This window comes from Nelumbo nucifera, chromosome 4 (assembly GCF_055504915.1).
Source record: "Nelumbo nucifera cultivar China Antique chromosome 4, China Antique-T2T, whole genome shotgun sequence".
Taxonomy (NCBI): domain Eukaryota; kingdom Viridiplantae; phylum Streptophyta; class Magnoliopsida; order Proteales; family Nelumbonaceae; genus Nelumbo; species Nelumbo nucifera.
Genome location: NC_142652.1, coordinates 16,352,970 through 16,377,818, shown reverse-complemented (window position 1 = coordinate 16,377,818; position 24,849 = coordinate 16,352,970). Strand labels below are relative to the sequence as shown.

The 24,849-nt window shown below is 40.4% G+C and overlaps 1 protein-coding gene across 11 annotated transcripts in view; it reads left to right on the top strand.

The window, feature by feature from the left end:
• Positions 1-24,849, top strand: part of LOC104586793 (PH, RCC1 and FYVE domains-containing protein 1-like) — a 113,678-nt gene that overhangs the window by 64,236 nt on the left and 24,593 nt on the right. For all 11 annotated transcript variants that reach the window (XR_016085795.1, XR_016085794.1, XM_088904099.1 and 8 more), the window contains 3 exons: positions 16,643-16,723; positions 16,994-17,182; positions 17,275-19,398. Coding sequence is in view for 9 of the 11 variants with exons in the window: in XM_088904099.1 (XP_088760225.1) it covers positions 16,643-16,723; positions 16,994-17,182; positions 17,275-19,398 (2,394 nt within the window). In the remaining 2 variants the exon portion in view is untranslated. The remainder of the gene's footprint in view (positions 1-16,642; positions 16,724-16,993; positions 17,183-17,274; positions 19,399-24,849) is intronic.

Below are 24,849 nucleotides of genomic sequence, written 5' to 3'. Positions count from 1 at the left end.
CACCAAGAGTGGAAGCCTTTGCTTGGCTGGTAGCACTAGACAGTATACTAACAACAGAACATCTGAAGAGAAGGGGTTTCTCTATAGACAATTACTGCTACCTGTGCAGAAAAGAGGAGAAATCATTATGACACTTGTTCTTCTCTTGTGAAGTGGCAAATTTCATCTGGAAATTCTATTCCTTCCTTTTCAACATGTCAATGTTCTAGCCTTGCTCACCTGTAGAGATATTCTCAGCCTGGCCAAGGTTTAAAGGAAGCAATAAAGCAAAAATATTGTGGAGTTGCATCCCTTTTGCAGTGTGCTGGACTTTATGGAAGGAAAGAAACAAATGGTTGTTCGAAGACAAGTCCAAAAGCATTGAAGCTGTGGTGGCCTCAGTAGGAAAGCTTGTTTCAAGCTGGGTCTTGATTCTACCAGAATTTGAGCAATTTAATAGTGCAGACCTAGAAGACAATCTCTGGGGTGTTCTTGATATTCCAACTTGCAATGTAAACATGTTTTCATTGCTTCAGTTGTTCGGGTGCTACCTTGTCACCTACTAAAGTTGTATCTTTCTTTTTAATTTAATAAATTTTCTTCTTTACTCTTCAAAAAAAAAAGGAGAGAAAAATATCAAAAACTTCGGTACGAGATTTCATTAAATAAATCTAAGTCATTCTTGAAAAATCATCAACAAAGGAAACAAAATACTTAAAAACTATTAAAAGACTCAATCGGAACACGGTCCCCAAACATCTGAATGAACAAGTTCAAAAAGACTCGAGACTTTATTACACTCCCTTGGAGCAAAAGAAACACAGTGATGTTTACTAAGTTGACAGATTTCACACTACAACTCACGAACAGACACGACATCTGGAACAAGACTCCTGAGAGCCAAAAGAGATGGTTGACCCAATCAACAATACCACTGCAATGGTTAATGGAAAAATGAAGAGATTTTTGCGAACCACCACCATCTAGATAGTACAATCCTCTAGCTCCATGCCTGCCACCAATCGCCTTCCCCATCTTAAGATTCTAAAAAATACAATAGGATGGGAAAAATTCAAAGATTTCGTCAACTTGCTAACAAACATAAGACTAAAAGGAAATATAGGAACATATAGCACAAAAGGCAAAATCAAATCAGAATGTAAAGTTACATCACCGGTACCAAAAAAAACAGAGGCAGTACCATCAGCAAGTGTAACCGACTGGGCAGTGGAGGGAGGGGATAAAGACACAAACAAGTCTGAGGACCCAGTATGTGATCTAAGGACCTAGAGTCGATAGTCCATGGCTTAAAAGAGGAAACAAGGCAGGTTGCACCTGATTTTGCAAGGGTTGCAGTATTACCAAGGGAAGGGGAAGATAGACGAAGCTTTTCATACTCTTCTCGGGTTATAGAGACCATTTCCTTCTCTTTCCAGTGCCTAAAGCAATAGACTCATCACCTATAGCACCACCATTCTTTCCTAGAGCAGCATGATTGGCCCATGTAGATGGCGGGCCACGTAAATCATAACAGAAGTTCACAGTATGTCCTTCCCGTCTACAATGACTACACTCCCTAACCATACTCCGACCACCAACACTAACACCAAGACCTCTAATGCTCCCATCTCTACCACTACCACGGCCTCCTCTCACTCCACGGTTACCTATTGTTTTAAAAGGCTTAAGCCCTGAGGCGAGGTGCTCAGATTTTGCCTCAAGGCTTAAGCCTCACAACTTTGGTTTGAGGCTTAAGCCTTTATCAGAATGAGGCATAAGCCTCAAGCCTCAAGGCGTGAGGCGTAAAAAGGCATAAGCCACAAATAATAACATTATTTAGTGGTTTCCATAGTTGTCAAGGCAGGCGCTCACACATATATATGCTCTACTGTTTTTTTGAATGTACATATATATTATATCATTTTTATTGGTTTGTTTTATCTTGTTACAATACACCCTGTTGTATATTATCTTTTTTTATTAAAGTAATTCTCTTTTACTTTAATAAAAGAGAATAGTAAACGAGAGCTGAGAAGAGAATACAATGACGGGAATACCTCCTGGTATGTTCTTCTTCTTCTTTTGGAATGAAACAGGGGCTCCTCCTCCTCCTCCTCCTCCTCCTTCTTCTTCCTCTTCTTCTTCTTCTTTTTCTTTTGGGATGAAACAGGGCTCCGCCTCCTGCTCCTTCTTCTTCTTTTGGGATGAAACAAGGGCTCCGCCTCCTCCCCCTTCTTCTTCTTAACAATCCTCCTCCATTTTTTTTTTAGCCTGAAACAGGGTCTCCACCCCCTTGAACACAGTCCACATCGTCCTCATGGACAACTTACATTGTGAACGAAACAGGGGCTCCGCCCCCTTATTTTTCGCTCTTTTCTTATCTGCAATCCCCCATTTTTTTTGGCCTGGATGCTAGCTATGGCATTTTATGTTTTATTCGAATGATTTTATTGCTAATAGCTAGCATACAGGTATGTTTGTTAGTATAAAAAACCAATAACGTAGCTTAAGAGGAGTAGGGATATATATTTTATACTTGTAAATTCCATCGCCTAGGCGCCATGACAACTATGGTGGTTTCATGCAAAAAATACATATTTTTAACCAATTGTAGACTATGGGGCTAGTGCTCATATGACTGGTATCGAGGTTTAAAATGTCGATGTCGATGGAAATGTCGCTTACCAAAATATAGGACATATGTCGGAAATGTCGGAAATGTCGGAAATGTCGAGGGGAAATATTGTAAAAATTAGAGACATTGTGGAAATATTATGAAATATGTGGAAATATGCAAAGATATTTTGTAAAATGATAAAAGAAGCATTAATACATCTTTCTAGACTATTATCTTATTCCCAACCATTATATAAAGCTAAGAAACTAAGATCAATAACAAATTAGTAAATGACGATTTACTGATTTATTATGCATTTTGATGTTTTTACAAGGTTATCTGATATTTTCTTTTCTTATTTTTAATTCTGATTTATTATAAATTATAATATATTTATTTCACACTAGTAAATAGAAATACATTTATTCTGATTTTTTAAATATTAAAGTTATAATACATTATGTTTTATTATAAATTTAATAAATTGATTCTCTTTTTTGTAGTATTAAGATTATGATAAATTCTGATTTCTTATAAAACTTAATGAATTTATTATGATTTTTAACACTAAATTTATAATAAATTATGATTTTAGTATAAAATTTATTAAATTTATTCTGATTTTTTATATTAAATGTAGAATATGGTTTATTATAAAATTTAATAAACATTTTCTGATTTTAATAAATATTTTAAAAAATACTAACTAGTTAATATTTTATTACTTGAAAAATATTTTATGTTTTATATTATAAAGTAATTAGTTCATTCTTTTATTTTTATATTGTGTTAATTCTTTTTATAAATATTTTATTTGAAATATTAAATAGAAATTATTAATGGAATAATCTATATTAATATACTGTACTATATTAATATAATATACTAATATATTATATTTTTAATGTACATTAGTCAACATAATAGGAAAAACTGTATTTTTTTTTGTTATTTGGACCGATTTGGTCGACATTTCCGAAGTATAGGAAATGTCGACCGACAATGTAATTTTTATATTACCGTCCACTTTCATGTCAGTGAGCCTCGACATCAACATATGTCGGGCGACATTAGCGACATTTGGCGACATTTGAAACCATGACTGGTATGCCTTCACATTTTACCTCATGTAAGTTAACCACGGGGAAGGGCAATGTCCAAGCATGGGATCTTCATCTCACAAAGGAAGTATGTTCTAGATCTACTATAGGAAACAGGAAAGCTTAGGGCAAAGGCAGCTGATACACCTATTGATCAGAACCACAGGATAAATGCTTCAAAGTGTGAACTAGTGAAGGATGTTGGAAGATATCAGAGGTTAGTTAGGTGGTTGCTATACTTATGTATGACATGACCCAACATCTCTTATGTAGTGAGTGTGGTGAGTCAATACATGCATGTCCCATGAGTTCAACATTGGGAGGTTGTTGACAGGATACTTTCCTATTTGAAGGGACACCCAGGTAGAAGCACATTGTTTGCTAACCATGGACAATTGAAGTTAGGGACTTACACAAATGTTGATTGGGCAGGGTGCCTAGATGACAGGAGATCTACATCAGGAGTTTGTACTCTTGTTGGAGATAATTTAGTTTCATGGAAGAGTAAGAAACAAACAGTTGTGGCAAGGTCAAGTGCAGAAGCTGAATACAAAGCCATGGCATATGGTGTTTTCGAGCTCTAGATCCGTTTCTTGTTAGGGGAGATTGGAGTTGAGGCCAAAGAACCTATGATGCTATATTGTGACAATCAGGCAGCAATTAACATTGTCCACAACCCAGTTCGGCATGATAGGACGAAGCATATAGAAGTGGATAGACACTTTATAAGGGAAAGGGTGACATCCGAAGAAGTTTGCTTGCCATATGTTGCATCTGACCTGCAGCTTGCTGATGTTCTTACAAAAGGAGTTGCAAGAAACAAGTTGGAGCATGATCTACGTAAGTTTGGAATGTGTGACATTTATTCCCAACTTGAGGGGGAGTGTTGAGTTTTTAGCTGATATAACATGTTTTTTATTTACATAGCATAGCTAGGGAGTTATTGGGCCTTAGGCCCATTAGTTTATGTTTTAAGTTAAGAGTGTTTTTAAGTTCTCACAAGTAGTCGACTTACTAAGGGCATATTTGTCTTTGTACTCTCTTTTATTTATGAGTATATAATCCAATGTCGGGTTCCACATTGGGATGTAGTTTTAAGGATTGTAAGGTATTTAAAGTGAGCTCCTGGTCGTGGCTTGATATACAAGAGTGGAGGAAATCTTGAAATAGAGGGACACACCGATGCTGATTGGGCTAGTTCTGCATCTGATAGAAGGTCCACTACAAGTTATTATACTTTCCTTAGGTGTAATTTGGTGACATGGAAAAGTAAGAAGCAGTGCAGAAGCTGAATACAGAGCCATGGCACATACCACTTGTGAATTAGTGTGGTTGAAAAATCTTCTACAAGAGATGGGATATTCAATTGACACTCCAATGAAGCTTTATTGTGACAACCAAGTTGTAGTTCACATCTCTTCTAATCCAATGTTTCATGAGAAAACAAAGCATATGGAAGTTGACTGCCACTTTGTGAGAGAGAAGGTGCTTAGTGGAGTAATAGATATTGTATATGTTAACACAAGAAGTCAATGGGCAGACTTGTTCACCAAAGGGTTGAGTTGGGGAAGAGTGGACTACATATGTAATAAGTTGGAACTATATGATATATACTCACCAGCTTGAGGGGGACTGTTAGTGTCGACTATATAGGGGTAGTTTAGTCCTTCTATTTTATGTTCAAGCTGATGTGTAATGTTTATGTTAAGTAATGTGTCCCATACTTAAGTAGGGACATAATAGTCTTTTGCTTTATTGAATAGAAACATATAAATATAACATGGCCGACTAGAGAGTGATTTTTCTCTCTAGCCTTTTCCTTCTCTTTTCTCTTCTTCTTTTCTTCTTCTCCTATTCTCTCTTGTAACTCTCTCTAATACTAATTCTAACACGATTCTAGTGCAAATCAGAACTTTATCAAGGTCTTCCATTCCTGCTCCTCCCCTTCCTCCTGCTAGTCCTTCAATTTGTACCACTCAACCTATTCTCTTAGGTGGTACCAGCAGCAAAGGCTAAGGCAAACACAAGTTGATCCCACACCTCCAGTTAAGCCTTGGGCACTTCCAATTACTGAAGAAAGGAAATGTCCATCACCTCCTCCACCAACACCCTTGTTTCCAAACCTTGACCTACCCATTGCTTTGAGAAAAGGTAAGAGGATGTACAACTCATTGTATTTCCAAACACCTTTCCTACGACTTGTTGTCCCCATCCTACTATGCCTCTCTAGCCTCCATTTCCTCTCAACCCATCCCAAAGTCTATTTTCAGAAGCCTTAGCCACACTAGAATGGAGGGATGCTATGAGGACTAAAATAGAAGGCCTTCATAAAAACAATGCCTAGGATATTGTTGACTTGCTAGCTGAGAAGGAACCTGTTGGGTGCAAGTGGGTTTTCACTGTCAAGTATTGTGCAAATGGGTCAATTGAGAGGTATTAGGCTCATCTTGTTGCTAAGGAATATATCCAGGTATATTGGATAGATTACATTGAGACTTTTTCTCCAGTTGCTAAAATGACTTCAGTGAAAGTTCTTTTATCCTTAGCAGTGAGCTATGATTGGCCTCTGTATCAGTTTGATGTTAAGAATGCATTCTTGAATGGTGATCTCACTGAAGAGGCATATATGTCCCGTCCTCCTGGTATATACGGAAAGGAGATGTAAGGTAAGGTGTGCAAATTGAATAAATCACTTTATGGCCTAAAACAATCTCCACATGCTTGGTTTGATAGGTTTAGGGTTGCTCTTGTTCAATTCAGCTACACTCAGACTCAATCAGATCACACCCTCATTGTTAAGGAAAGAAGCATCCTAGTGACATTCCTTATTGTTTATGTAGATTATATTGTGGTTACTGGCAGTGATACAAAAGAAATTAGTGCTCTCAAGAAGTTTCTCAGTTCTGAATTTGAGATCAAAGACTTAGGGGAGTTGTGGTATTTTCTTGGCATTCAGGTTGTTAGGTCCAAGGAAGGTATCTTTATTTCTCATCAAGTCCATCTTGACTTTCATGGCACCTACCCACTTCAAGGAGTCTATGTCTAACATAACCTCTGCATAAGTCATGGGATCTTTCTCACTGTTCGTAGCTTCCATCAAGTAACTTTCTTGATCATAGTCGTAAAGAATTGGAGGTCTAGAAACCCGGGCAGATCTTCTAAGCTGGATATTATTATCTGGAATCTATAGGTTATCTCCTACTACTCCTGAGCTCTCTTCATCAAGAACAACTTCCTAATGATGATTGTTCAGGATGTAGTCCTCCTCCAAGAAGTAGGCATTTCGATTAACAAACACTTTTGTTCTCGTGGATCATAGAAAAGAATCCTTACGAAGTCCTTAGGGCAACCTACAAATAGGCAGCGATTGATTTTGGACTCCAATTTGTCTACACTTGTCTTTTTGACATGTGTTGGACAACCCCATATTTTCAAATGTCTTACACTTGGTTTCTTGCTGGTCCATAGCTCATAAGGAGTCTTAAGAACCGACTTGGTTGGAACCCGGTTCAGCACGTAAATTACAGTCTCCAATGCATGCCTCCAAAAGGATACAGGTAACTCTGAAATATTCACCTCCTGACACACCGTTTAATTGTGCTATAGCAGGAGGAGATAATTGTGATATAATCCCATTGTCCTTTAAGCAGTCAATTAATTCGTCAAAGAAATATTCACCTCCTCGATCTGATCGAAGGGTTTTGATCTGTCTCCCTAACTTTTTCTCGACTTTTTGTCTAAACTCCTTAAACATTTCAAAGGATTCAAACTTATGTCTCATTAGGTACACGTAACCATACCGAGAATAATCATCGGTGAAAGTTATGAAGTAACAGTGTTGGTTCCGTGTCCTAATATTCATGGGACCACATACATTAGTATGTATAAGGTCAAGTGTGCCCGTACTTCTTTGAGGCTTACCTGTAAATGACCTTTTTTCCATCTTGCCTTGGAGGCAAGTCTCACAAGTTGGTAAATCTTCTACAGTGAGAAAATCTAGAGGACCATCATTCACCAATCTTGTGATGCGTTCTATATTAATATAGCCAAATCGATAATGCCATAGACACGTGGGATTAATTGTATCACATATTCTTTTCTTGGGGATGTGTTCCAATACAATTTCAGTCACATTTGTTCCTAGAGAAGGATGGAGAACATAAATACCATTCTCATGTTCTCCGTGAATAAGGAATTTGTTATTCAATTTAATTGTAATCTTATTACTAAACAAAATAGGATAACCATCATTACACAACTTAGAAATTGAAATCATATTTCTTCTAAATAAAAGTACATAAAGACAATCTTTTAATGTAACAATTCCTTCTCTAAAAATTAAATCTACTATTCATATAGCAGTAGCTGCAACGGTTGCAGTCATCCCCAAGTAAAGCACAACCACGTCATCATTTAGCCTTCTACTTTCCTTGAACCCCTGCAATGTATTACATGCATGAATTAATACACCAGGATACAGAAGTGACCAACATATTGGTCTCTATGACAAGAGATTCGAAATTACCATCTTTGTGCTTGCAAGACTCCAGATACTGAGGACAATTCCTCTTCCAGTGCCTAATCTGCTTGTAGAAGTGACATTCATCAAATGACTTATCTCCCTTTTGCCTTTTCGATTTGCCTCCCTTTTTCTAAGGCCTCTTCTTACCCTTCCTTTTCCCTGCCAGATTTTCCACCTTCAACAAGCACGACTGCCAGCTTGTCCTTCTTAATCAATTGTTCAGCTCTTTGCAACATATTGTTGAGCTCCTGCAAGCTAACTTTTAACTTGTTCATGTTGTAGTTCATGACAAACTAATTGAAGGATGAGGGTAGAGAATTCAGGACGACATCAGTCTTAGTGTCATCGTCAAGTTAGGAGCCAAGAGCCTCTAATTCATTTATATAACCTATCATCCGCATGACATGGTCATGAACTAGTTGGCTTTCGGTCATCCTCGTGGTCATCAACATTTTGAGGACCTTTTGTCTTGCAGAACGATTCTGCTCTTCATACATGGTTTTTAGACTATCCAAGATATCTTTGCATATATTGATTTTGTCAAATTGTCTCTGGATAGAATTATCCAAGGAGGCTATGATATAACACCGGGCAAGAGAATTTTTTTTTTCTTCCCATTCTTGATATTGCCTCCTTCTTGCCTCAGAAGCCCTATCACCTGGACGTTCCGGTGTTGGGTTTTTGGCAACCTTGTCTAATTTCTCTGGCATGAGCACTAAGTTCAGGTTACGAAACCGGTCTGCATAGTTGGGTCCTTTCAATTTGTTGTCATCTAACAATTTAGCGAACTGTCCATGTGCCATTTATGATAAAAGGCACGATTAATTAGTTCACGACCATAATATTGTTTCATGTTATCTTTCATAGAATGGACTTTTATCTATGTTCCATCTCCATTTGTTCATCTCTGATATTTCCCTCCTATCTTAGTGACGAGGACACAGTTCATGTCCTTGGAAATGTGGGAAATCACATAGGTGCATGGGGCCAACTATTTAAGTTGCATAACCCCATCACTTTCTGTGAAGGATCACATATCCACCCATCCAATGAGTTTTCCCTTTAGCCTCCATCAAACAAGGTTCATTGCCATTTTAGATTAAACCTTTATGTCTGGTAAGTGCAGACCCATCATATCGGGAGCCCCAAGGTACTATGGAAGAGGCTTCCATTTTAGGATAGGCCCCTCCCACTAGTCTATGACCCCACTGACTTTCATAAAGTCAAATTCAAATGGACCCTTAATGGGCTAGGGTTCCTGCGAGGTTCCTCTTGGGGAACAAGCTATTGAGGGGCCCCATTAGAAAAAAGAGATCATGTAATGATCCATGGGCATCATGGCAATGATGTGCATTCAACCATGATGTTCGTAGAGAGCCACATAAGTCAATACATGGGCCAAGCACTTATGGCCCATGAAACGAATCACATCCATTTAGCACATCACATACACATACATAATTTATCCATATTAATTTAAAACTTGTAAAACCCATATCCATTTAGATTAACACATGATCAACCCATCAATGGACCAAATTATCTAAAATTTTATCTTGGTATATGGGCTAAATTGCAAATAGCAGTTCAGCCCATATAGCATTCCATGCTGAAATGGGCTAGTCTTGGTTTAATCTAACATAAAAGGGTTTTTCAAGTATGGGCCAAATTAGTCCATGAAATGGGCCATCAAACCCTTAGCCTAAAATAATTTTGGGTCACTTAAACCGTGATCCAAGGGGTTGTGATCAAACCCCAAAGAACCATAGGTTCAGCCTAACAAGATTGGACCAAAACTAGGTCATATCGGCCTAGGGTTTGGTGTCCAAAACATGCATCAATTCACATAGGTAATGATCTGAAATTCTCAATTATGATTTACAATCATATTAGCAAATAGTTAGAAATAAATGGCTAGGGCTGATAGTGTGATGGTTTGAATCCAATCCGGACAAAAACAACATCCCTGTGAAGCTGCCATCTGCAGATCGATCTCCATATGCAATCTCTGTCTTCTCTGTAAGCTTCAGCGATTTCTCCGATGTGAAAAAAAAAAAGAAAAATCCTATCTTCTATTGCTCACATCAGAAAAACCTAATACATTCTTTCTAAAAAAGAAAAATAATTAATTACAGACCAAATAACCAAATTAATAAATTCAATGTGCATAAATCTTGCCACCATCAAAAGTTTGATCTCCATCACATTTTCTGCCCAAGATTTCAAGAATCCATAATAGAAAAATTCTATAATATATCAATAAAAATTTCAGATCATGGCCCACTCTAAGAACCGAATTCTCAGAGATTTCTTCTAACTGCTCAAATCAGCTAGACTAGTTCTTGCCAATTTGAGTTTTGGTTCAAATCCAGTTTAGTTCAGTCCAAGGGCTGAACCTAGTGCTCTGATACCATTGTTGGAAGGGTTAGGATCCATCATATGAATGGCCGAACCATGCTAGATGGCTGGGCAAATTTTCAAAAATTTCCTAATCCTTCTGGGAATCAAATTCCCTATGTTTTGAAAAACTACATTTTTCAGGGTCGGTCTTGCATTGGACCGGACTAGATTTGAAACCAATCAAAGAGGGAGATTTATACCTGATACAGATACCACAAATGTCGATCCCAAGGTGGGAAGTTCACACCCAAATTAGTCCTAAAACCAGCCTCCACTGAAAGTGGCGTAGTGTGTAGGTGAAGTTGATTCAGCAATTTTCAGAAAAACTGCAACCCAACTGCTTGGATCGAACTGGAGAAGGTGAGCCAGAAGTTCCTCTAAATTTTTCTTGCAAAAATCAAAAGAAAACCAATCTTTATCAGTCCTTGAAAGCCTAGGTTGTGATAGGGTTTCTTGGAAGACAAAAGAGAAGAAGAGAAAACAAGAAAGAGTGGTGTTCTAGTCTGGTTCGCCCTCTTCTTCTTTCATCTCTTTATGGAGCACTTCTCCTAATCAAATTAGGAGATTATCCAAATCTAATTTGGATCTGGACTCTATTAAGAGATAAGCCTTATCCTCTTAAGATGATGGGTTCTCCATACCCATTTCCAAACCCAGATTCGACCCAGAGCACATGACATGACAGCTTACTTAATCTTATTAGTTATGGGCCTTAGGCCCATTTGCTTCAAAGTCTCATGACCCAAGATGTTGCATGGCCAACTTAGGCCTGATTTGTATGGCGTGGAACCCCACAATGACCTCACATAAGTCTACATGGGTTCGACCCAGCCTCTGTGAAAAGACTTGGTCGAATTCACTACTAAACACAGTGAACCCCTGAGCACATTACTATGGGCTCAATATGGGCCCAACATTTACACTTAAATGACCCTTGAATTCAGCCATCCTATGAAGGCCCAAGGATAATGGACTTAAGTAAGATAAAGCTCATCAGGTAATCAACCCTTAATGGTCTCTTACACTTAACCTCTCGGCCCATAATGATCACAACAATGCCCGACAGGGAAGGACCTCTCCCCTGGCTACAAGGTACAGTGTCACACTCTCTGCCCGGATGGATCCCGGGAATTAAAACCTTTTGCAAACATTTTTCATAAAACATTAATATATATCTATCATATAAATATATTTTGCAAAACCAAATCTCAAATACAGTTGAAATCCATTGCTAGCGGTTTAGGTTTCCATCAGAGAGAGTGTAAGCCCTATCATTCACTTTGTCCAACAAAGGGGCCGATCCTATCACTATGATCATCCACGTAAATGAATTCTCAGACTACCCCAACATACCCATGTTTTGACCCTCAATTGATCTCAATGATTGGCATGTCAAAGATAGCCCAATCCAACTCCTAGTGCAGTACCATAACCAAGTCTAGGGGTTATGTGTAACTTTCCAGTTTTGCCCATCAATCTCCAAGGTCTAGGGCATAATTGGAAAATGGTTCGGGTTCAATGTTTCATCCAAACACACAATGCATGTGCTTTGGGTCTAACCCTAGCAGCTGAGACAAGCTGTCCCAACTTCTTTGGCAGCACATCAATGTCAGCCTTGGCAGGATAAACTCCCCAAGTCTATCCAACGACTGAGAACATTCTAAACTAACACGAGTCTCATAAGTATCCAGTTTAAGGGGTTATTTCACAGATGCATACCAATATCAACATAAAACAATAATGTACTTTTTATTCATTTAAATAAATGTATCTATACATCAATCTAGTTGGAGCTAAGGGCATACACTATCTAACAAAGGGGACCCCCAGGAAGGGTATATTGTTTGCTAAACATGGACACATGAAGGTAGAAGCATATATTAATGCTGATTGGGCAGGAAATGTGGATGACAAGAGATCCACATTAGGTTATTGTGCTATGATAGCAAGAAATATTGTTTCCTGGAGAAGTAAAAAGCAGTCAATGGTTGCTAGATCTTCAGTTGAGGCAGAATATAGGGCTATGGCCCATGGGGTTTGTTATGGACACACCACCGGGTAGCGCATTGTGGTGTAGTCATAGGCAGTAGCACGCACAGCGGGTCGCCCAGCAGCACGCACCGCTCGGCAGCACGCACCGCCAGCAGCGCACCGCACGCACCGCGCACACACCCGGCACCGCACGGCAGCGGCACCATGAGCCGCGCGCACGCACTGCGTGGCAGTGGCACCGCGCGGCGGCAGCACCATGAGCCGCGCGCATGCACCCAGCAGCAGCAGTAGAGCGGGGCCCACACGACAGCTCATAGGGGTGGGCCCACCCTTATCTGGACACGTCAAGAGAACTCGCCGCCAGCTTATCCCTTATCTTATCTTATCCTTATCTTTATCTTATCTTAAGTAAGAGTGTGTTACCAATAGGAGTAGGTAATTAGGAGTTTGAGTTCAAGTTGGAGTTTGAGTTTAATTAGGAATTTCCATCTGTAATCTCCTATTTAAGGAGCTACGAATTGAAATAAAGGAGGGAGTTTTTTCGCAGTCAAGAAAGAGAGTGAGGAGAGTTCGGGTGATCTCTTGGACAAATCACCCATTAGGAGAGTTCGGGTGATCTCTTGGACAAATCACCCACGCGATTGCCACCATAGGGTCTGTACGCAAGGGCAAGGGCAAGGGCAAGGGAAGACAGGAGTCTCTCCCGGTGGACCGACCCGTGACGAGATCCTACGCGCGGGCCCATAACAATTTGGTATCAGAGCCAAACGTCATGGGCGATATGGAGCAGCTGTCTTCCAAGGTCCACGAACTGGAACACCAACTTGCAGAGACCAGCATGGAGGTACGTGAGGTCAAGGATGATGTCCGGGAGCTTCGACGCTTGCTGGAGACATTCTTAGCCAATAGGGAAAGAAACTCAGAAGGAATCGCCACCAACAACAGCCGCAGACTGGACGGGGTAGAAACGCCTGGCGAACATCAGACGGCCACCCCGACTGCTGCTGTTATCCCCAAATACAATCGGCTAGAATTTTCGTCCTACAACGGCGCGGGAGACCCACTGGGATGGTTGCACCGCTGCGAACAGTTCTTCCGCAACCAGCGCACCGATGACAGAGACAAGGTCAGCCTGGCCGCGTTCCACTTGACCGAAGAAGCGCAGCTCTGGTTCTACCGAGTGGAGCAGGAGGAACTAGGCCTTAGTTGGGGGCAGTTCAAGTCGTACTGCCTCCTTCGGTTCGGACTCCCACTAACAAACAACCCCTTGGGGGAACTCATTAATCTCAAGCAGACCGGTACCGTAGCAGAGTATCAGCGGCAGTTCCAGACCCTTCTCACCAGGGCCTCGTCAGTACGTCCAGACCAGCAGGTGGATATGTTCACAGCTAGTCTAGCCGAACCCCTGAGAGTTGATGTAGAGATGCAGAGCCCGCCTAACCTGGTCACGGCAATGAATTTGGCCCGGGCCTTCGAGCGCAAACTACAGATTAGCCGAGGGTCGTTCAGCATGGGATGCCCAGCAGCGGCTTGGACAAACCCGAAGCCTACTAGAGGAGGGTCTTCACAGGCAGCCAACAGGGAACCACTCGGAATGGCTCCATATCTAGCAGCCAGCCCAGAACGGAAGCCACAGACGAGCACCAATTCCAGACCAGCATCCAATGTGGGGAGCAGCGGCAGTACACCCCCTATTAAGCACTTGTCCAGGGCTGAGATGGCAGAACGCAGGGCGAGGGGGCAATGTTTTAATTGCGATGAACTCTACTCAGCAGGGCACAGGTGCAAGAGACTTTTCTGCCTCCTGGTAGAACAAGAGGAAGATGAGGATGAACCCCCTCCATAGGAACCCGACCCAGGAGGGCAAAGCCACCCAGGATTCTTTTGAGGGTGTCTTCGACACCCAATTCGAGCTTGAGGACAAGCTCGTAGTCCGGGAGGGGTGTGATGTTATGGACACACCACCGGGCAGCGCACTGGGGTGCAGTCATAGGCAGCAGCACGCACAGCGGGCCGCCCAGCAGCACGCACCGCCCGGCAGCGCCGCACGCACCGCCTGGCAGCGCGCAGCACGCACCGCTCGACAGCGCACACAGCAACACGCACCACCGGCAGCGCGCCGCATGCACCGCACGGTAGCACGCACCACGCACACGCCCGGCACCGCACGGCAGCGGCACCATGAGCCGCGCGCACGCACCGCGCGGCGGCGGCACCATGAGCCGCGCGCACGCACCCGGCAGCAGCAGCAGAGCGGGGCCCACACGACAGCTCATAGGGGTGGGCCCACCCTTATATGGACACGTCAAGAGAACTCGCCGCCAGCCTTATCCCTTATCCTCATCCTTATCTTATCTTATCCTTATCTTTATCTTATCTTAAGTAAGAGTGTGTTACCAATAGGAGTAGGTAATTAGGAGTTTGAGTTCAAGTTGGAGTTTGAGTTTAATTAGGAATTTCCATCTGTAATCTCCTATTTAAGGAGCTACGAATTGAAATAGAGGGAGTTTTTTCGCAGTCAAGAAAGAGAGTGAGGAGAGTTCGGGTGATCTCTTGGACAAATCACCCATTAGGAGAGTTCGGGTGATCTCTTGGACAAATCACCCACGCGATTGCCACCATAGGGTCTGTACACAAGGACAAGGGCAAGGGCAAGGGCAAGGGAAGACAGGAGTCTCTCCCGGTGGACCGACCCGTGACGAGATCCTACACGCGGGCCCATAACAGGGTTTCTGAGTTATGGCTTAGATCTCTCCTTGATGAGATGGATGTTTCATGTGACGAGCCACAGATGTTGTATTGTAATAACCAGTCTACTATTAACATTGCTCACAATCCGGTTCAGCATGATAGAACTAAGCACATTGAGGTAGATTGACACTTTATATGGGAGAGAGTGGCTTTGGGAGAGGTGTGCCTTCCTTTCATTGCATCAGAAGAGCAACTAGCAGATTTTCTAACTAAGGGAGTTCCAAAGCCAAAAGCTTCAACATTATGTAAGCAAGCTTGGGGGAGTGTAGTGAGAATGGGCTGAATGGGCCTTAGTGCTTTTTATTTCTTTTAAGTAGTATTTAAGGTTATGTTTGTTGGTTATGGGCCTTAGTTATGGATTTTTTTTTTTTTGTTTCTTTAATTATTTCTTTAGTGCCGACTGCCCCATTAAGGGCATCCTGGTAATAATTGTACTTAATTTTAGAATTAAGTTAATAAAAGAGATCAAAGGGGCTTGAGAGAGAGGTTCAAACTCTTCTTTTCCCTCTTCCCTTCTCTTCTTCTTCCACAACCTACTACTGAAACCACTTTCTTCTCCTTTCTCTTCCCTTCTTTCTTCCTTTTCCTATATTTTCTGAATTACTACAGGTGTATTTCTCAACTGCACAGCATGAGAAACAGCAGAGAACTAACCAATAATATCACACAGAATACTGCTCTCTTGGTAACAACCAAATAGAGGGTCAATCTACACTACTACACAACCACCAATCCTGTCACACAGGGTGACAGCAAGAAAGGAAAGAAAAAGTAGGTGTATGAAAACTCCCTACCTGTTCTGCCTTCACAGCCTCCTGATGTGTTTTCAGAGCTCTGATACTATGATATAATATCTGAGCTTTCAAATAAACCCTACTGGAGTCGGTAGGAAAAAAAGAGAAGGGAGATAGAAAAGAGAGTAAGAGAGAAAGATAAAAGAAGACTGGAGGGCTGAACAAAACAAGCTAGCCCATCTCACCAGTCAACTGTTATTTATAGATTTCTAAAGATAAGTAAAATGACACTTACACCCCTGATTAAGTATGAACTGCGTAACTTAGTTAGAACATGACTGTTCATTTACATAGAATTAGAACATGATGAAATGACTGAAACACCCCTGATTAGTTGACTTCTAATGACTATCATACTAGCTTGTGTATAAATTTTTAGGTAGAACAATTATAAACTTCTATTTCCCATTACTTAAATCTTTTTATGTTGATTATATCTATTTTTCACTTTATGATAGAGAATACAATTTATTTCATTGTATTTCAGGCAATATTTAAGCGCTATCCACGCCCCGAGAAAGAATATCAATCATTTTCTCTTATATACAGTGACAGATCATTGGATTTGGTGAGTGTTTCTGCTTTGTTGCTCTTGCCTGCATACAAACATTGCTGCATTAAAAAATACAAAGAGATTTAAAATAAAAGTTGTGCTATGGCAGTGAAGAAGTATGGTACCCAACAGATCCATAACCAATCAATTGGTATTTTCATTTAAATTCACGTGTATTTTCCTTAAAATAATTAGTTCTTCAGACTAAGCTTTGAAGGTTAATATACAATTGTACCATCCTACTCATTTAACTGTCTTGGTTTAAAACATTATGAACTATGACAGATATGTAAGGATAAAGACGAAGCTGAGGTATGGTTTGTTGGTCTGAAGGCATTGATTTCACGCGGTAGCTACCCCAACTGGAGAAATGAATCAAGGATTGATAGAATTTCATCAGATAGTCCATGTGGCAGTACTCAAAGAAACTCCCACAATTTTTTTACCTGTGGCAGTAGTGATACCTTTCATAAGGTTTTCTTGCTATGATGATCATGTAACTCTATTTATTTATTGAATACCTTTTCAATTCAATTTTCATGTCAATTTTGTTTCCCAACTTACAGGATCCTGGAGTTACCGAACGAATTCAGATTCCTCATGAGAGTTCTCCACGTAGTGGTCTGAGAAAGGCATTCTCTGATGTGATATCATATACTGCAGTTGCCAAGGGTTCTACTCAATCAGAAGCAGTTGCCAACTCTCTTGGTTCATTCTCATCTTCTACTGCTGATGATTCAAATGGCCGGGCTTCTACAGTTGATAATTTTCGAGTTAGTCTATCTAGTGCAGTAAGCCCATCAAGCCAGGGATCTTGTCATGATGATCTTGATGCACTGGGTGATGTTTTTATCTGGGGAGAAGGCATTGGTGAAGGGGTCCTGGGTGGTGGTATGCTCAGAATTGGAAGTTCATCTGCCCCCAAGATGGATGCACTTCTTCCAAAGGCACTTGACTCTACAGTGGTGCTTGATGTCCAAAATATTGCTTGTGGTGGTCGACATGCTGTGTTGGTCACTAGGCAAGGGGAGATTTTTAGTTGGGGAGAAGAGTCAGGAGGCAGGCTTGGTCATGGAATAGAAAAAGATATTTCCCACCCAAAGCTCATTAATGCTCTCAGTGGAATGAATATTGAATTAGCAGCATGTGGTGAATATCACACGTGCGCTGTTACACTATCTGGTGATCTTTATACATGGGGAGATGGTACTCACAATACTGGTCTTCTTGGGAATGGAAGTGAGGTTAGCCACTGGATCCCTAAAAGATTAAGTGGCCAAATGGAAGGTACACATGTGGTATCAATCTCTTGTGGACCTTGGCATACAGCTGCCATAACATCTTCAGGCCAATTGTTTACATTTGGTGAAGGTACTTTTGGTGCCCTAGGCCATGGAGATTGTAGCAGCACAAGAATTCCAAGAGAAGTAGAATCCCTCAAGGGATTGCACACAGTGAAAGTAGCCTGTGGTGTTTGGCATACTGCTGCTGTGGTGGAAATTGTGGTTGAGGCCTCTGGTTCTGATATCTCTTTATCTCGAAAGCTATTCACCTGGGGTGATGGGGATAAAGGCCGACTTGGGCATGGTGACAGGGATTCTAGACTAATCCCTGAATGTGTAACTGCTTTGAATGACACTGATCTTTGCCAAGTAGCATGTGGGCATGACATCACAATTGCTCTTACAACCTCAGGAAGAGTATATACAATGGGAAGTACTGTTTATGGGCAGTTGGGCTGTCCTAGATCTGATGGAAAGCTTCCCACTTGCATTGGAGGTAAGATCAACAACTGCTTTGTCCAGGAGATAGCATGTGGTTCTTATCATGTAGCAATTTTGACTTCAAAAGCCGAGGTTTATACATGGGGAAAGGGGGCAAATGGCCAATTAGGACATGGAGATAATGATGACAGAAATGCTCCTACACTTGTTGAAGCTTTGAAAGATAAACAAGCTAGGAGTGTTGTGTGTGGTTCAAATTTTACTGCTGTCATCTGTCTCCATAAATGGGTTACTGGTGCTGATCATTCCATTTGCTCCAGTTGTCACAATGCATTTAATTTCAGAAGAAAGCGTCACAATTGTTATAATTGTGGGCTTGTATTTTGCAAAGCATGCAGCACTAAGAAATCTCTAAAAGCTTCATTGGCTCCAAACACCAACAAGCCTTATCGTGTGTGTGATGATTGCTTTACTAAAATTAAAAACTCAATGGATTCTGGATTAATTTCTCGATTATCTAGGACTCAAAGTGGAAGTATAAGTCATGTTTCCAGTGACTTAGCAGAAAAAGATCAGTTGGATTCTAGATTACATGGGCAACTTTCAAGATTCTCCTCTGAACCACTGAGGCTGGTTGAGAGCAGGCAGCCCAAGGGCAACAGAAAAGTAGAAAAAAGGTTCTGCACTAGCTCTTCTCTTCGGGAGGGAATTTCATCATGGGGAGGTTTTTCCTCATCAAAAACATTAGCCTCCTTGATTGGAAATTCAAAGAAAGTGTTTTCTGCTTCTGTTCCTGCCTCAAGGACAGGTTCTCGTTCAACATCTCCTGCATCAAAAAAGCCAAGTCCACTTCACTCAGCAATCTCTGCACCACATATTCCTTTTCGCACCTCTCGAGTCAGTTTTGATGATTCAAAACACACAAATGACAACCTCATACAAGAAATTATTGGATTGAAGGCACAGGTAATTATTTCTCTGATGCATGTATATGGCAGTAAACATGGTTGTAGTAACCCATGTTTGAGAGTGCTTATTTATAAATAAGTGCAATAGGTGAAAAAGCACCTATTTCAAACAGGGGTAGTATAGGGTATTTTCAAAATGATGTGGTGGGCCAAGATGGGCCAGAAAGGAAATAAGAACTTACTGAATAAGCACTTAAAAATAAGCTCAAAATTTGGGCTTCTTGAATAAGTGCTTATTTGCAAGAATAAGCACTTATTTGGGCTTATTTCCCAAATGCAAATAAGTGTTCATTGATGTGGTCCTGGCCCAAAATAAGTTCTTATTTGATAAGCACTTAAAAATAAGCACTCCCGAACTTATCCGTAGTAAGAAATGATTGAATTGCACATAATTTAACAATGGATAAGGCACTAAACATAATGGAATGGCGAAACAGGAATCATGTAGCCAACCCCATATGGTTGGGATAAGGCTTATGATAATGATGATGTGCACACACAAAAATAATAAAAGAGATGGGACTTTAACTTTTTTCAGATTACATTCTTCCATTACTTTATTAATTTTTCATTGTTTATATCTGCTTCACAACATTAAGATATTAGAATAGGAACTCCAACTGAAAATCCATAAGGGCAATTGCTAGTTATGACTTACACAGAAGTGAACAAGACCAAATAGAGAGAAATAAAGAGAAGAGGAAATTGGTGGGAGAAAAGAACTTATACCGTGAGACAACACTAAAGAGACAAAAAAATATAAGGAAAAAGACATAAATAACCCTAACTAACTCAACTCAACTCAAACTCTTTGAAAACAAATTAGCTCACTAATTTTCAAATCTCACACAGGAAAAAGACAACTCCATTGAGTACTCTCTCTCACTCACTCATAAAGTGTAGTCAATCTCTATGTGCTTATTCCTTTCATGAGAAATTGGATTTAATGTGATGTGGACACCAACTTGATTGTCATAACACAACATAGGAGTCAACAAAGAGTATCTAATCTTTTCAAGTTTTGTAGCTAGACTAGTTCACCATAACCCTATACTCTCAGCTTTAGCACTACTATTGGCAACTATACTTCACTTGACAAGATTACCTCCTAGGAATGTGGAATCTCAAGTAGTAGATCCTGTCAAATGTGGACCCATCCCAATAAATGTTTGTATATCCTTTAATTTCTAAATGACCATTTGGAAGAGCTTTTTTAGATACAAGTCTAGTGCACAATTTTGTTCAATGCATCCCAATATGGAACTTGAGGATTCTGTAGTAGACCCTGTCAAACGTGGACCCATCCTAATAAATATTTGTATATCCTTTAATTTCTAAATGACCATTGAGAGGAGCTTTTTAGATAGCAGTCTAGTGCACAATTTTGTTCAATGCATCTCAATATGAAATTTGAGGATTCTGTATAAATTGACCCACAACACTAACTGCAAAGGAAATATTTGGTCACATAATCAAGTAGTTTTCCAATAAACCTATTCTACCTTTGTTTGGCCTAAGAGAAGGGGAAGGATATGTGGAGAAGTGTAAGAATATCTGTAATTTGGACTCTTTGGGAAGAAAGAAATGCTAGAATCTTCTCAGAGATGGAGAGAAGGAAGCAGTAAGAGATCGTGTTATGGTGAGGGTGATGCACTAGATTAGAACATTGGACTCTTTATCACCATTTTCTTTTGATGACATATGGAGAAGTTGGGAGGTGGTGACCAGAAGCTCATCAAGAAAGGAAAGAGCAAATTTAATGTGGAAGCTTCTAGCTGAAGATTTTGTGAAACTAAACTTTGATGGGAGTAGTCAAGGCAACCCCAGGGCCCAGGCCCCTTAGACATAGGAGGGGTGTTGAGAGACAAAGAAGGAAATGTCATTGCTTTGTTCTCAGGTCCAGTAGGAGTAGGAGATTCCATTAGGGAGGAGTTGATTGCTGCATTGAAAGGGGTACAAATTGTGAGTTAAGTTTGATAAATGTGGAGATTAAAGGGGTTCAAAATTGGTGGTAGGCTGGCTGAAGGAACCAGTCTATAATTTGGTGCTTTAGGGATGAGATGAAGAAATTTAGATGGCTTACTAGAAGTATGAATGTGAGGATGCATTGGGTTAGGAGATCAACTAATCTGATGGTGGATGTACTAGCTAAGCAAGGGGTAAATAGGGATGACTTGTATTGGGCTCAGCTGTGCTTGACAATTTGTAATATGTTTTTAATCTGTGAGAAGTAGCAGTTCGTGCCTCTCTGCGGGGATGCTTGTATTGCCTATGTTTACTACTCATTAATAAAATTTCACTTATCAAGAAAAACAAAAACCTCGTATACCTCCCCAGATCATCAAATAGTTCACCTTGATTAGTAGTGCCCAACTTAAAGTTGGGATCCATTGGGGACTCTACTAGTTTTTTACCAAAAAAATCATAATCTTCAAGTAAATTTAGGACATGCCTCCTTTGAGATAAATTGATGCCACTTTTTGATCTAGCCACTTCAATACACAAGCAAATGCTATTTTCATTGCCTTAGTGCCCAAAAAGAAGCGAAAACCCCAAGGGACTTCAGGCCTGTAAGTCTGGTGGGAAGCCTTTACAAAATAATAGTTAAGTGCAAAAGTATTAACTGGCAGGCCAAAAAACGTTTTACCCTCTGACCTCACAGTTTCAAGGTGTCTTTGTTGAGGGTAGACAAATTGTTGATCAGAGAAGGCTTATGATTATGTGGACTGATCTTTCCTTCTTGAGATTATGGAGAAGTTTGAGTTGGGGGAAAGGTGGAGAATATGGATTAAGGGGTGCTTGAGCTCAATGCATAGATATCCTTCACTACTACCATCCATTTGTTCTCCGTAAATAAATTTGGGGAAAACCTGTGTTGTAAGGGGTGCTTTTGTGAATGTTTCAGGCACAGGGGGTTTCTTGTAATTTTTCTTTCTTCCAAGGACCACTTTGTAATTATTTATCTTATTAATATATTAGGGTGAAGTGGGAGCTGCCACTTACCCATTCAATTTTTCCCTCATTTTGTTCATTGTCTTCTTCCTTTTTCCTCTCTCCCTTCCTCTTCTCTCCTAGAATATGTTGTGACTGATTACATGGTATCAAAGCAATAATCTGTCACAAAATATTCTAGGTTTCCCTTCTCTTCTTCAACACATTAGTTCATTTCTCAAGAGGATATAGTTCATGATTGCCCTGTGATCTGATCGCCTCATCAAGTTTTTCATTCCCCATTCCTTGGTCATAGGACGAAGTTGTGTTTTCTTGTTTCTGGGCTGACCGTCAAGTGACCGAAGCATGTAAGAGGACCACAGAAGTTATATAAGGAATTTTTTTTTTTTTTTTGCTGGGTTTCTGGTTTGGACTGTGTTTGAAGGTTGGTTGAAGGCTGTTATGTCCAAGACAGGTGCTGGTAGTTAACCGTAAGGTGTGTTTGGTTTAAGGGAAGTTATTTTTTGGTGATCAGCTTTATGTCCAAGTGGTTGCAGTCCTCGAGTAAGTGTTTCTAGGCTTCAGTTTACCCTTCCTAGATCAGTTCTTGTGCTGTTATCTTGGACTGCTGCAGTCATGTGACTGAGTGTGCCAGAAAAAACCCTAGTCTTTGGAGTTTGGATTCTAAAATAGTGTGTTTCAGTTATGTCCTTAGAGAGTTCTGTCACTTCAAACCCTTCTGGGGGACTAGTTAGTTCTGGTAGTGGGATGGACAGTGTTGGCTTCCTTGTATCTATTGTCCTTATTGATGGACTGAATTGTTTGGAATGGTCCAAAAGTATGAAGATGTTTGTTGGAGCCAAAGGAAATTTAGGGTACCTTACCAGGAAAACTAAGAAGCCTACTAATGAAGGGGCTGAATATGAGAAGTGGGAGCAAGAGAACTACCTTATTATGTCTTGGCTTACATCTTCCATCCAGCCTGCACTTAGAAAGAATTTTATGTGGGCTGAAATAGCCAAGGAAATTTGGGACCAAGCAAAGGCCACATTCTCTGAACAAAGGCATTTTACTCGGATCTACTAACTTCAAGTGGAGTCAGTTGCGTTGAAACAAGGAGAGAAGTCTCTTGCAGCCTATTATTCTTCCCTCACTTCCATCTGGAAAGAGCTAGACCACTACAAGTCTATAGATTGGAAGAGTGAAGAGGATGCTTCTGCTTGCAAGAAATTGATCTCTCAAGAAAGGGTGTTTGCTTTCATAGCAGGCCTGAATTTTGTTTATGAACCTATTAGAGTTCAGATTTTGGGTGGTAAGGGGCTTCCAAGACTTGAGGAAGTGTTTTCTTTGGTACAATCTGAGGAAACTATGAGGGCTGATATGAATCCTCCTGAAGGAGAGCAAGTGGCTTTATTGTCTAAGGGGGACAGCAAGAAGAGTGAGGTATAAAAGAAGGGAGGAAGTGACAAAGACAAGTTTTAGTGTACTCATTGTAAGAGATCTAGACACACAAAGGAGTTTTGTTGGGATTTGGTTGGTAAACCTAAGAAGTTTCAAGGGAAGCAGAACAAAGGACCTAATGCAGCTAATGTTGCTTCTTCCACTACTAGCCATGATAGTCAGCAGTCTAGTCAGAGCAACACTGCTCCTGTGCAGCAAATTCAAGTAACCAAGCCAATGCTTTCAATGTTTCCCCAGTTCCTTCTCAGTCTTCCCAGATCATTAATTCAGGTGCTACAAACCATATGACCGGTAAGTCTTCACTTTTCTCTTCTTATCATATTTTGTCTGGAAAAGATAAAGTTAAACTTGCTGATGGCTCTTGTTATTCTATTACTGGACAGGGAGTTGTCTCTCTTCTAGTTGGCCTAACCCTTTGTGATGTTTACCATGTTCCAAAGATTCCTATTAATCTCTTATCTATTAATTGCATTACTAAACCTTTAAATTGCTCTATAACCTTCTTCCCTAACTCTTGTGTATTTCCAGATTTGACTTTGATGAGAATGATTGGTAGAGATTGCATGACAGATGGGCTCTACATTTTGGATTTAGCAATCTCTGATTCTTCTAAGAGCACCAGTTTGTGGAGTGACTTGAGTCAGTCTAGCTTGCATAAGAGTCAATGTAATAAAGACTAAATTTATCTCTGGCATTGTCGTTTGGGTCATTTGTCCTTTGTTCAAGTCAGTGTCTTTGTCGTCATTAGAATGTGCTACTTGTCAGTTAAGCAAACACTATAGGAGCTCATATCCTCCTATTAATAAAAGAGTTGATTTTCCATTCCATATTGTGCATTCTGATGTATGGGGCCCTTGTTCTATTGTAGCTAAAGGTGGGTGTCGGTATTTTATCAGTTTTATTGATGATTACTGACGCTAATGTGATCTAGTGATGAAGTTCCTAACATTATAAAGCATTTTCATCATATGGTGTATACTCAGTTTCATGTTCGTACTCAAATTATTCACTCAGACAATGCCAAAGAATACTTTTATAAGGATATCAATGCCTATGT